The sequence below is a fragment of the Rhinatrema bivittatum genome, chromosome 5, assembly GCF_901001135.1.
Source record: "Rhinatrema bivittatum chromosome 5, aRhiBiv1.1, whole genome shotgun sequence".
Lineage (NCBI taxonomy): Eukaryota > Metazoa > Chordata > Amphibia > Gymnophiona > Rhinatrematidae > Rhinatrema > Rhinatrema bivittatum.
The window spans coordinates 298,828,136-298,841,546 of NC_042619.1; the positions used below are offsets into that span (position 1 = coordinate 298,828,136).

The 13,411-nt window shown below is 43.5% G+C and overlaps 1 protein-coding gene across 1 annotated transcript in view; it reads left to right on the forward strand.

Moving 5' to 3' along the window:
• Positions 1 to 8,990, forward strand: part of LOC115092830 (substance-P receptor-like) — a 314,839-nt gene extending 305,849 nt beyond the window's left edge. The window contains exon 6 of the mRNA XM_029604162.1: positions 7,419 to 8,990. Coding sequence (XP_029460022.1) covers positions 7,419 to 7,713 — 295 coding nt within the window. The 3' untranslated portion in view covers positions 7,714 to 8,990. The remainder of the gene's footprint in view (positions 1 to 7,418) is intronic.
• Positions 8,991 to 13,411: the final 4,421 nt, after the last annotated feature.

The window sequence follows — 13,411 nt, forward strand, 5'->3', positions numbered from 1 at the left end:
CGCCCGTCCAAGCCTGGCCCACGCACGGGCCTGCTCTCCTCGCTAGCTCCTCTGCATGTCACAGGTCGGCCTCCCCAGCGGCAGCCATGAGCTCCTCCAGTCCTTGGCATCCCACAGCGGCGGTCGCCAGGCCTTCTACTGCATACCAGGCCTCACGCCGGAGTTCGGCGTCCTCAGTGGCCAGGGGTGGGTCCTAGCTCTGCAGCATGCCCTAATTGAATGTACGATATAAGAAAGTTCCTGCCTGCACTTCCTTGCCTTGGCAATCGGGTCGGCACTGTAAGTGTACTAGTTTGCCTCCGCATTCACAGTCTTGTTCCAGTGTCCTAGTGTTCCAGCGTCCTACTGTTCCAGCCTTGTCCAGAGTCCTTCTGTTCCAGCATCCTTCTGTTCCAGCGTCTGTCCGTCCTGTCTCCCCAGGTAGTACCCTCGGACTGTCTCTCTGGAATTGACCTCAGCATGCTCCTTGACCATTCTGTTTGCTGCCTGGATCCTGACCTCTGCCTGCCTTGTGACCTTGTCTGACCTCAGGAACCTGACCCCCCTTCGTTGACTACTCCTAGGACTGATCCTTGGATTCTGACCCCGGCTGCCATTGACCATGTCTCCTAATTCTGGCTTTGTCCCTTGCCTTGTCATCACCTACACTGTACTGGCCTTCCTTGCTTCTCCAGACCTAAGAACATAAGAACATAGGATTATGCCATACTGGGTCAGACCAAGGGTCCATCAAACCCAACATCCTGTTTCCAACAGTGGCCAATCCAGGCCATAAGAACCTGGCAAGTACCCAAAAGCTAAGTCTATTCCATGTTACCGTTGCTAATAATAGCGGTGGTTATTATTTAAGTCAACTTAATTAATTGCAGGTAATGGACTTCTCATCCAAGAACTTATCCAATCCTTTTTTAAACACAGCTATAATAACTGCACTAACCACATCCTCTGGCAACAAATTCCAGAGTTTAATTGTGCGTTGTGTGAAAAAGAACTTTCTCCGATTAGTTTTAAAAGTGCCACATGCTAACTTCATGGAGTGCCCCCTAGTCTTTCAATTATCCGAAAGAGTAAAAAACCGATTCACATCTACTGGTTCTAGACCTCTCATGATTTTAAACACCTCTATCATATCCCCCCTCAGCCGTCTCTTCTCCAAGCTGAAAAGTCCTAACCTCTTTAGTCTTTCCTCATAGGGGAGCTGCTCCATTCCCTTTATCATTTTGGTAGCCCTTCTCTGTACCTACTCCATCGCAATTATATCTTTTTTGAGATGCGGCGACCAGAATTCTACACAATATTCAAGGTGCGGTCTCACCATGCAGCGATACAGAGGCATTATGACATTTTCCGTTTTATTCACCATTTCCTTTCTAATAACTCCCAACATTCTGTTTGCTTTTTTGACTGCCGCAGCACACTGAACCGACGATTTCAATGTGTTATCCACTATGACGCTTAGATCTCTTTCTTGGGTAGTAGCACCTAATATGGAACCTAACATTGTGTAACTATAGCATGGGTTATTTTTCCCTATATGCATCAACTTGCACTTGTCCACATTAAATTTCATCTGCCATTTAGATGCCCAATTTTCCAGCCTCACAAGGTCTTCCTGCAATTTATCACAATCTGCTTGTGATTTAACTACTCTGAACAATTTTGTATCATCTGCAAATTTGATTACCTCACTCGTCGTATTTCTTTCCAGATCATTTATAAATATATTGAAAAGTAAAGGTCCCAGTACAGATCCCTGAGGCACTCCACTGCCCACTCCCTTCCACTGAGAAAATTGTCCATTTAATCCTACTCGCTGTTTCCTATCTTTTAGCCAGTTTGTAATCCACGAAAGGACATCACCACCTATCCCATGACTTTTTACTTTTCCTAGAAGCCTCTCATGAGGAACTTTGTCAAATGCCTTCTGAAAATCCAAGTACACTACATCTACTGGTTCACCTTTATCCACATGTTTATTAACTCCTTCAAAACAGTGAAGCAGATTTGTGAGGCAAGACTTGCTTTGGGTAAAGGCATGCTGACTTTGTTCCATTAAACCATGTCTTTCTATATGTTCTGTGATTTTGATGTTTAGAACACTTTCCACTATTTTTCCTGGCACTGAAGTCAGGCTAATCGGTCTGTAATTTCCCGGATCTCCCCTGGAGCCCTTTTTAAATATGGGGGTTACATTAGCTATCCTCCAGTCTTCAGGTACAATGGATGATTTTAATGATAGGTTACACATTTTTACTAATAGGTCTGAAATTTCATTTTTTAGTTCCTTCAGAATTCTGGGGTGTATACCATTCGATCCAGGTGATTTACTACTCTTAAGTTTGTCAATCAGGTCTACCACATCTTCTAGGTTCACCGTGATTTGGTTCAGTCCATCTGAATCATTACCCATGAAAACCTTCTCCAGTACGGGTACCTCCCCAACATCCTCTTCAGTAAACACCGAAGAAAAGAAATCATTTAATCTTTCCACGATGGCCTTATCTTCTCTAAGTGCCCCTTTAACCCCTCGATCATCTAACGGTCCAACTGATTCCCTCACAGGCTTTCTGCTTCAGATATATTTTAAAAAGTCTACAGCCTAGTGACCGACTGAGCTCCCTTGTTACTCGTGGGCACGCCTCTCTACTACCTCTGTGGGAGACCCTGCGAGGCCCACCTAAGTCCAAGCGGTCTGGGTCCCTACAGGCTCCACCCGGGGGGACCGCGGGCTTCCAGTGGTAAAGCTCATCCTAGCCTCTGTCTCCTCCTGTGCTCCACCCCTTGGGGGCAGATGCTTCCTGGTCCCTACCAGGGAGCCATTCGCCACTGCTCCAGGACAAGGGTCCACCTCTAAGCGTAACAACTTCTATATGTGTTATTGGCCTTAATGAAATCATTTACTGTATCACGGAGGGCACATTGCCCCCCCCCCCCTCCCCAAAGTCAAATAACAATTCATAGATTTGGATAGTAGTAATGCATGGGCCTACTGTTTAACGTCAGTTTAATTCTGACATGTCAGTTAATTAACAATTTCTGATCTCCAAAGATGGTTCAGTGGCCTACATGAAGTCAGCTGGTGGTCTTAGTCCAGTTAATAGTGAATAAGGATTACGTACATGAACACATAGCATAAAAATGTCTGAATGGAGGGCGTATAATCCAGTCAGAATACTGGTATAATATTTAAGTTTCTGAATGGTGAAGATTAATGAATTTATATGTTGCAATTTTGCACAGGTTGTTTTTGATTTCATTGAGGAAAATCAGTGCTTTGTCTCTAACAATGAAGTCATACTTTAGGGTTATAAAAAATGCGAGATTTGGAAATATTGAAAACTGGTATGTGTCTTCATAGAATAAGTCCAGCATAAGCCATGGAAGTTGAGGTCTCTCCTATACATTTCCTTACCAATATGACACAACTCTGTGCTACCAGGACCACTTCTAGAAATGAAAGGATAAATGAATTTACAAGCTAACTCAATCCATTGTTTTAGTGATGAGATTGCCATCAGCAAGAGTATTAGAGCCCAATGTGATTGTGTTTTTCTTTGTAATGTGGGTAGGTATTATCCCACTAGTGGAACTGAACTGAAAACACAAACTCTTTTCACAAAGACTATCAAGCAATTTTTCAAATAGTAATCCATGCTGACCCAAGCCACATTTGTCAACTTAAAGTATGTAGACAATAAAAAATAAAATGGTATCATGAAGGGGCATACAGAGGGAGACGGGGGTAGGCGCCCGGGCACCAAGCTTAAGGAAATGCAGCAAGGGTCTCATCTGGGCTGTAAGATCAGGGCAAACATGCCAAGTCTCGCACATCAGGAGGAGGTCTCATGCTTTGACCGTCTCCTCTCACACATTGAAACCGTGATGGCATGGTGAGGAGTGTTCACGGGGTCCCCATTCCCCATTGGTAGAAATGAAGAAAACTGTAGCGGTGCAGTGACGACATGTCTGCAGGGTTCCCATCCCTGCGGGCTGAAGAAAAGCACGGCAATGCAGAAGAGGGGCCGCTAGGCCAGAAGAGGTGAAAGGCTGAGGCAAGGCAGTGAAAGGGAGGGGGAGGGGGGAGTTCACTCCCTTCCCCTCCATTTCTCTTCCCATCTCCCTCACTTATTCATCTCCCCTTGCTTCTCTTCCTTCCTCTCCCCTTACTGTGAAGGCAAGTAACGTTGTTCGATTCATTCAGTTACAACAGTTACGTTCTATTGTTCGGACACCTTGTTATAATGTAACGCCTTAGCCGCACCTGTTCTGTTATAATGGAAACCGATCTGATTTGATATTTGTATCAAGAATGTCGGTATACAAAAATTCTAAATAAACAAATAAATAAAAGAATGGGGAGCTGAGCTGAGTAAGGGAAGGAAGGGGATGAGTGAGAGGGAATGGAGGAGGTGGAGTGGTGGAGGGAAAAGGAAGGGGAATGAGTGAGGGGGAAGGAAGGAGAGAGGATATGGGTGAGAGGAGGAAAGGAAAGGGAGGAGGAAGGGGGTGAGAGGAAGAGGAAGGAAAGGAAAGGGAAGATGAATGGGTGAGAGGGAAAGGGATGAGATGGGAGGGGATGAGTGAGGGGGAAGTAGGAAAAGAAATAGATTGGGTGAGTGAGAGGGAAGCATCAGGAGAAGCATTGGCCCATGTGGCCAGAAAAATGGAGCAGGAGCATCGGCCCACACCCTGAGAGGAAAGAGGAATAGCTGCATCAGCTGTGAGGGCTGATGGTGGAGGCTGCCGCAACTTGTTCTGGAGGGGAAGAAGAGTGTATCAGGTCCTATGCAATATCAGCGCATGGAAAACAGGCGCTCTCCTAATGCACACCGATGCACCTCTCCTGGGCGCCTGATTTAATATTCGGTAAAAAGGAAGCACTAGGGGAAATTGTGTACCCCTAGCACCTCCCTCGGCAGCGGACGCCCAGGACAGGTGGCTGTCAGTGTGGGTTAGGAAAATGGATGCTCTTTAACCGGGCGTCCGTTTCCCTAACCTGACCACTAGCGACTTTTTTTTTCTTACTCCTTTTTTCTGTTCCACTGACTTAATATCGCCACAATATTAAGTCAGAGGAACGGAAAAAAGGAACAGAAAAGCAGTATTTTCTACTTTTCTGTTAAATTTAGGGGCTCCTCAAGAATTAACGACTGCTCTGGGGCAAGCATTAATTATCGAGTGGAAAAATGTACACGTCGAGCGCACATTTTTTTTTTTTCCTCGGGGGTAATAGCTAATAGCCTCATCAACATGAATTTACATTTGATGAGCGCTATTAGCTATGCACTGATTAGGATGTGGTTTTTGGACGCGCTAATCCCCGTTTTGCATAAGGAGTTTTGGACTCGCATCCAAGCGTATGTTAAGCAGTGCGCTTGTCTGAGTGCACTATATTATGTGTGTGTGTGTGTGTGAGCATGTGAGAGAGTGCGAGCATGTATGTACGAGAGAATGAACGTGTGTATATATAAGAGAAAGAGGGCAAAGTTTGTGTGCCACCCCCCTCCCCAACTAATCCATATGTTTTTACTATTATGATTGATTTCTTAATAGTTTTGTTTGATGTTTTATGAGGCATGGTGATGTTTCTGTTGCATTGCTTGTTGTGGTTTCCAGTTCATTTTTGCCTGAACCTTTCTATTTATACTTTATGGCTTCTTTATTCTGTATTTGGTGAAGGTGTGTCTGTGTTCTGCATGTGTGATCGAGGTTGAAGTATTCCTTAGTGTGCAGTTTCTGTGTAGGGAACTGGAGCAGTCTGGTTGGTTCTGTTTTCAGTAGGAGCTGTATTGGCCTTCTAAGGTCTGGAATAATATTTCCATTGCTGCTTTTTCCTGGGTAGGGATTTTGCTGTTTGTACTGGGAGTTAGTGCTATTCTGTTATGACAGATTTGGCTTCTTCAGAAAATTCTATTCTTGGCAGGCTGTGATAGCTTTTATTGGATCTATGTGAAGCTGATATTCAGTGCCACTTAGCTGAATAAGTGGCAATTTATTGAAATTTCTAGTATTATATTATTTATGTTCCATGTACAATTTATTTTGTTATCTGGAGAGAGGTGGTGGAGAGTTAATTTTGAAAAACAAACAGGAGTACATTACTAAGTGAAACAAAGATAGCACTGAAAGTGTTATAGATAAGTATGCTGAAATCAAAGCTCAAAAAGTAGCATTTTAAATGTGAGCAATGCAGTGTCACCTATGGTTATAACTCATAGGGTTGGATGCCTGTTTGGTGGGGAGATGTGGCTTCCCTTTTAAATCTGAACTGCTAAGTTAAAAAGCTGCAACTGCAAGCTGCTGTTGCTGGAAAAGGATCAGTACTACAAGGCTGTGAACACCACATCAGCAGTGCACTGCAGTTATGCAACCAGGAGTGTGATTAATGCAATGAGATAAAGGCAGCAGGACGTTAGTACTACAGATGTTTTTCAATAAAATTCTGACAGCATTGAATCCTTAGAAGAGAGGCTGCTGGTGGGGCATGAAAGCATGTCTTCTGGGAGTTATGACTGTGTGGCTCAGTGGAGGTTCTGTTGACGTTTCTTTGCGGTTGTCATCTAGAGGTTTTGTACTGGGTTAAAAGAAGCCCCCAAAATAACTTTGTTGCTGGTGGCTTGTGCAGGCCTTGATATAAGCCTTAACAGATTAATAATATAGAGCAATAAACTGAGGTTTCCTTGTTTTTTGAAAAAAAAAAAAATATCACTGCTTCTGTTTTCAGTGATGCAGACATGAACTAAAAAAAAAAAAAAATCCATCTTGTCTGAGTACTGATTTATTGGTACAAACCTATTGTAGCATATCTAGTTCTGCCTAGTTGTGACCAGTCTAATAATTGAGCCCGTGTGCTCCCTCAGAGAGACTGGTGGGTCTCCTTTCTCACTTATTTCAAGGACATCCCTCTGCATTACCTATTCTCCAGTCTTTTCAAATTCCAGTCCTCTCTGCCGACCTCGGTGGCACCAGTAGCTGAGCAGGATTTTCTATGTTTCCTTACCAGCTGGAGGGTGGCAATTTTGTTTTGCATGTGCATCCCTACAGGGTGATCAACTAGGAGCTTCTGGGTTGAAGTCAGCCTTCACCCTAGTAGCGCAAGTGATCCCCTTTTCTCATCACTGTCACTGGATGCAGGGAAGCTTTTGCCCTATTAGCAGTTCATAAATGTCTGGCAGTTCATTGGGGAGGGGGTCTGTATTAGTGTAACTTTCTGTGACCTTAAGCATTAACTACAAAAAGGGTGGGGGGTGGGATCCCAGGGGAGGTGCATAAATGCATTGGCTCCCGGGTGCCATAGACACCTCAGTTTGCCACTGATATTGTGGTCAGTCAGCACTGTGTGCTATCACGCCCTGCCCCACCAATTTCACCTACAGCAACTGAGCATGGCCCTTCTCTTCTTTGCTTTTCCCCCTTAGATTCCGGATTGGTTTTAAGCATGTTTTCCAGTGGTGCCCGTTCATCCATGCCGGGGAATACGAGGGGCTGGAACTGAAGTCGACGCGCTACCTGCAGACCCAGAGCAGCATGTACAAAGTGAGCCGCATGGAGACCACCGTGTCATCTGTCCTGACGGCCAACGACGAAGACGGGGAAGACGGCCACGCCAAGATGAAGCGCCTCTCTCTAGACCTCACCTCCAACGGCTCCTCCCGTAGCGCCTCAAAAACCATGTCTGAAACCTCCAGCTTTTACTCCAACAATATCTCCTAAAGCTCTCCTCCTGCTTTTACTTGTTCCACTCACTTATATGGCGATCATTATGTTATTTATATAATGCCTTTATCCAAAGCACTGTACCCTTCATTTAGTGTGCTTAGATACAGCAGAATAGGGCAGGCCTTTTTTTTCTGAGCCTAATAATGGCTCTTTCCGAAGGGGAAATTTGTCAGGTTGAAATTTAACCATGATAGTGGGTTGTTTTTTTTCAAGAAGTGCCCTGAGATCTTTAATGTCTACAGAGCCTAATTTTCATGGTTTGTCCACAAGCTGGGGCCCCCTAAGCCACGTATTGTCCCCACTTCCTGGGATCTTGCTTCAGTACTGACTACTAAGTGTGAGGGGGAGGATGGGTGCTCTCTTCTGGGTCATCAGTGCCATTCCATGCAGCTTCCAGCATTTTTGTTAGGTCTCTCATTCAAGCACCGGGCAAGACTGAGGCTGCTCAGCTTTTGAGAGCTCACAGGTTCAGAGGCCGAGGCAATATAGTTGGATTGTATTGCATTGCCCTAATCAGTACACATTGCTCACTTGATTCTCAGACCCCCTTCTCTCATGGGGACTGTGAGGACTGACTGTAGTGCGCCCAGCTTGCTCTGGCCCAATGAGCAACGTACTCTATATGTATATAAAAATCAGTTTAGTTAGTGGGTTCTGCAGCATGCTCAAAAGAATTTTCCTGTTGGTACAGAAGGGAATAAATTGGTGGAAAGAGATTCCTATAAAATAAATAGGTCTAATGTACATTTTCAGCTTTCATTTCTAGCTAGATTGCATCCTGTACCCTATGCTCTGCATTGGCTTCTGGTGTCCATGGCCCCAATTTCTTTCCTGTGCTGGCTTTTATCTCCTCGCTTTTCCCGCTTTGCTTACCTCTAGAATTCTTTCCCCATGCAAGGTTGCCGCTGGCTTTCAGCTTCACGTTCTGCCTGCTGCACAGGGAGGCATTCCATAGTCTCTATGAAGCTCCCTTCATTTTTGCTGTAATCAATGAAGTCCATCGCAAGTTGGCAGGGCGAGGGGGCAGGATGCACAGAATGCTGCTGCTGTTCCTGCCAACAGTGCAACGTTTTCTCATTTAACTCCCGGGAGTAGCCATTGCGTGAAGGCCTGGCATAGAACCCTTGGTAAAATGTGTATGATCACATCAACTAGCAGTCTAGTTTTTCATATTGTGTCCAGTTCCTAATCGTCTACATTATTCACACTGCATTACAACCTACATAACATCTACCCCTCCTATACATACTACTAGTTGGAGCAAGATATGTATAGCACTATCATGCACTGCTGGGTAGTAGGTAAAAGATGGCTAATGAAACATGCACTAACTGAACACTCTGATTCCCGGGAATTTATTGCTCATGAAAGCATTTGTAGAAGTACAGAGTTCTGCAAAGAAACCAGCACTGCTAAAAGTGGAATTGTGTGCAAACTGAAGAGATATTGGCTCATCATTATTTATTTATTTGCTTTATATTCCACCTTTCATACATTTCAAAATGGATTGCATTCAGGTATTGTATGTATTTCCCTGTCCCCAGGAGGATCACAATCTAAATTTGTACCTGATTTTAAAGCTGCAGAAAAATTAGAAAGTTCCTGAATCCTGGGTTTACCTTGGCAAAATTAGCTTATTATAATAATAATACAGACGTGTGCCTTTGAGTAGGCCAGAATGAACTGCTTATGGTTCTGCTATGCCTATGCCCAGCCCTTGTAGCACACTCTCAGGACAGGACAGCCCCAGTCCAAGCTGATAAATGTCTCATGATGATATCACCCTTTCCACTGCTGGAGTGCCATCATCAACCAGCAACGTATCTCACACTGGCTTATATTTGTGTTTCCCAACCAGTGTATCAGGGCACACTGGTCTGCCTTCAGACCTGATCAGGCATGCCAGGGAACAGTCAGTACTGTCTGATGCCCAAATGCAGGCCAGCATTTGTGCACTGCTCTCAGCACCTCATAGCAACAAGAGACACACCAGTGGTGAATCTTAAACTTGTAGAAACTCATTTCTGATTACATATGTTACCATGCATGCCCCTTCTTCCCAGCTGCAGCATGAACCCTGGAGTGTGGTAGTTCCAGGTAGCAGGTATATCTCAGGGCACTTGCACACAGTCTTTCCAGTCTCCCTCTTAACCCCAGGTTGAGTAAGACAGGGAGAGCATGCACCGAGCCCTGGATGTGGGAGCAGCAGCAGTGAAGAATCTCTGGCACGTGGCAGCCAAAGTTAAGTGAGCTGGCTGCCAACCCCACACCCACTTCCTCCTCCTGGATTTGTATGTAGATGGAGCTGGTGCATGATGACAGGTTCGGATGTGTCTTTGGCCCCTCTCTCCCTTTGTTTTAAAATTTGGAAGAAGCTGGATGGATTTCAGTGCTTTCCTAGTTCTCCACTGCCTGATCTCTGGAGGCTGGTGTGCCACACGATATTTTTGATACAAAAAGAAAAAGACTTATCCACCAATAATCACAATAGTAATTTAAGGGACCATCATATAAACCCCATACTTTGATATCTTTTAGAGCCTTAATTTATGCCCTAAGGGCATGAATTAAAAAAATGGGGAAGTAGTGCACTTTTTTAATACTTAAAATGTTTTGCTAAAATGCTTTAAAAAATATTTAAAAAATTGGACCGATGATTAAAAGTGTATCCCTCTGATCTATCGATAGAGCCTGACATAAGGCTCTAAAAGATATCAAAGTATGGGGTTTATATGATGGTCCCTTAAATTACTATTGTGATTATTGGTGGATACGTCTTTTTTTGTATTGGTTATTACATCGTATTTGCCCTTTAAGGCTTTTTCTATATTATTACATGATATTTTGGCCATGAAAATGGTGGAAAACACTGGCATAAAACATGCAGCCTTCTGTCCAGTCCAGCAATTCATTCAATGCCATGTCAATAATGATGATATAGTTCTGTAACAATATGTTTGACCCATTCTGTTGCATTAGTGCTCCTGTTTTCCTGTCCTGCACAACTGTTCATAATCCCACCTTGGCCTCCCAGTTATGCTGGTGGAGACCAAAATGGTAGCACAAATTTAAGAAGGACTAAGATAAGCACAGAGGATCCCTACATGTGAAGAAGTGAAGGGAAAACCAGAGATCAGTGGGTGTTTATGACATTGCAACAGGAATTAAATTGGGCAGAGTAGAAGGGCCTTACCATCCTATGTGCCATCATACTCTCTGTTACTATTGTTTCTCACATTCTTCTTTATAGTCTCAATCCTGGATTGACAGTATCCCAATTACACAATCAACTAGGGTACATCACCTTCCCCTCCGTTCCCACATAAGCTTCAGTTACATCATGTACTCTCAGACTACTGGATGCCATCTCTCCTTAAGTCTAGTAACTCTGAATCCTTTACTCCACAGCTTTTCTTCAGACAGTTTCAAAGGACTTCCTTGGTATCCTCAGCAAATTCCTTTCTGTCAACTTCCTCTAATTCCAGTCCTCCATGAGCTGTGGAGCTGAATGCTTCCTCTGCTCCTTCTCAAAAACCCATGCCAGGTCCCTGGATTGTTTCCCCTTGAGGGCGATAGCCATTGCAGGGACCTCTCCTGTAAGGCTGGGTCCCCGAATTCACCAGCCTTACTGGAAACTCCTCCCATTACCCTGGCCAAAAAATGTGGACACAAGATTATATACCCTAAACTGACCATGCCCAATAGAAATTCCATTGTTTCATATATACAGTATTCTCTACCATTCACTAGGCCATCCAATGTGAGTTTACAGTAATTTCAAGCCTCAGTATGAGAATTTAAGACTCTAAAAAATGCCATACCGAGTCAAACCAAAGATGCATCAAGCCTGCTTCCAATAGTGGCCAATCCAGGATCACAAGTACCTGGATGGATCCCAAGGAATAAGTCCAATCCTTTTTGTTCATAACTGGGATAAGCAGTGGCTTCCCCAAATTTACATAACTAATAGTGGTCTATATGGACTTTTCTTCTAGAAACGTGTCCAAATCCTTTTTTTAAACCCAGCTATGATAATTTCCTTCACCACATCCTTTGGCAATTATTTCCACAGTTTAATAGTATGCTGAGTGGAAAAATACTTTCTCTGATTTGTTTTAAAAGTGCTATCTATTAGCGTCATGGAGTGTCCCCCCTAGTCCTAATACTATTCTCTATTTATCTGTTCTGCACCACTCATGATTTTATAGACCTCTAGCCCATCTCCTCTCGGCCATCTTTTCCAGGCTGAAGAGTCCTAATCTGTTTAGTCTTCCCTGATAAGGGAACTGTTCCATTCCTTTTATCATTTTGATCGCCCTTCTCTACATTTTTTCTAGTCTGCTATATCCTTTTTGAGACGGGGTGACCAGAAATGCACACAATACTCAAGGTATGGACACATCATGGATCTATATAGAGACATTATGATATCTTCCACTTTATTTTCCATTCCTTTTCTTATAATACCTTACATTTCTATCTGCTTTTTTGACCACTGCTGCACACTGAGCCGAGAATTTCAAGGTATTGTCCACTGTGATTCCAATATCCTTTTCATGGGTGGTGATGCCTAATACAGAACCCAGCATCAGGTAACTATAGTTTCGATTATTCTTCCCTATATGCATCATTTTTCACTTGTCCACATTAAATCGCATCTGCCATTTAGATGCCTAATCATCCAGTCTTGCAAGGTCCTTTTGCAATTGCTCAACAATCAGCTTGCTATTTACCCACTTTGAATAATTTTGTGTCATCTGCAAATTTGATAATGTCACTCATCACTCCCTTTTCCAGATCATTTAAAAATATATTAAAAAGCCAATCTCAGTAGAGATCCTGGGGCACTCCACTATTTACCTTTCTCCATTGAGTCCAGTCTCTGTTTCCTATCTTAACCTGTTACTGATCCACAATAGGACAACATTGCTTCCTATGCCATGACTTTTAAATTTCCTGATAAGCCTCTCATGAGGGACTGTCAAATGCCTTTTGAAAATCTAGATACACTATATCAAGTTACTCACCTCTTCCACGTCTTTATTAATACAAATCTGACTTTTTTTTTTAAGGTAAGACAAGATTTCCCTATGTTAAATTCATGTTGGCTCTTTCCTATTCCATTTTGTTCTTCAGAATCGCTTCTACTATTTTGCCTGGTACCGATGTCAAGCTCACCAGTCTTTAGTTTTCCAGAATACACTTGGAACCCTTTTCAAAAATGAGCGTTACATTAGTCACCCTCCAATTCTTAGGTACCATAGCTGATTTAAATGAGAAAGTAGAAAATTACCAGTAATAAGTCTGCAATTTCATTTTTTTTGTTCCTTCAAACCTCTGAGGTGTATACCACTGGACCTGGTGAATTGTTCTCCTCTAGTTTGTAAATTTGCTCTAGCATATTTTCCCGGTTCACTGAGATTTGCTTCACTTCTTCTGAATCATTGCTGTCAAAGAATGTATCCAGTGAAGCTGTCTCCCTGATACCCTCCTCAGTAAAGACCAAAGCAAATCATTTATTAAGGGGTAGATTTTATAATGTGTGCAGCGCGTCCATGTGCGCACGCTTCCCGGCACGCACACATGGATGCATCGATTTTATAACATGCGCGTGGCAGTGTGCGCATGTTATAAAATCGGGTGGCCGTGTGCACATGCGTCCCGGATTTTACAATCCGCACACGCATGTGCG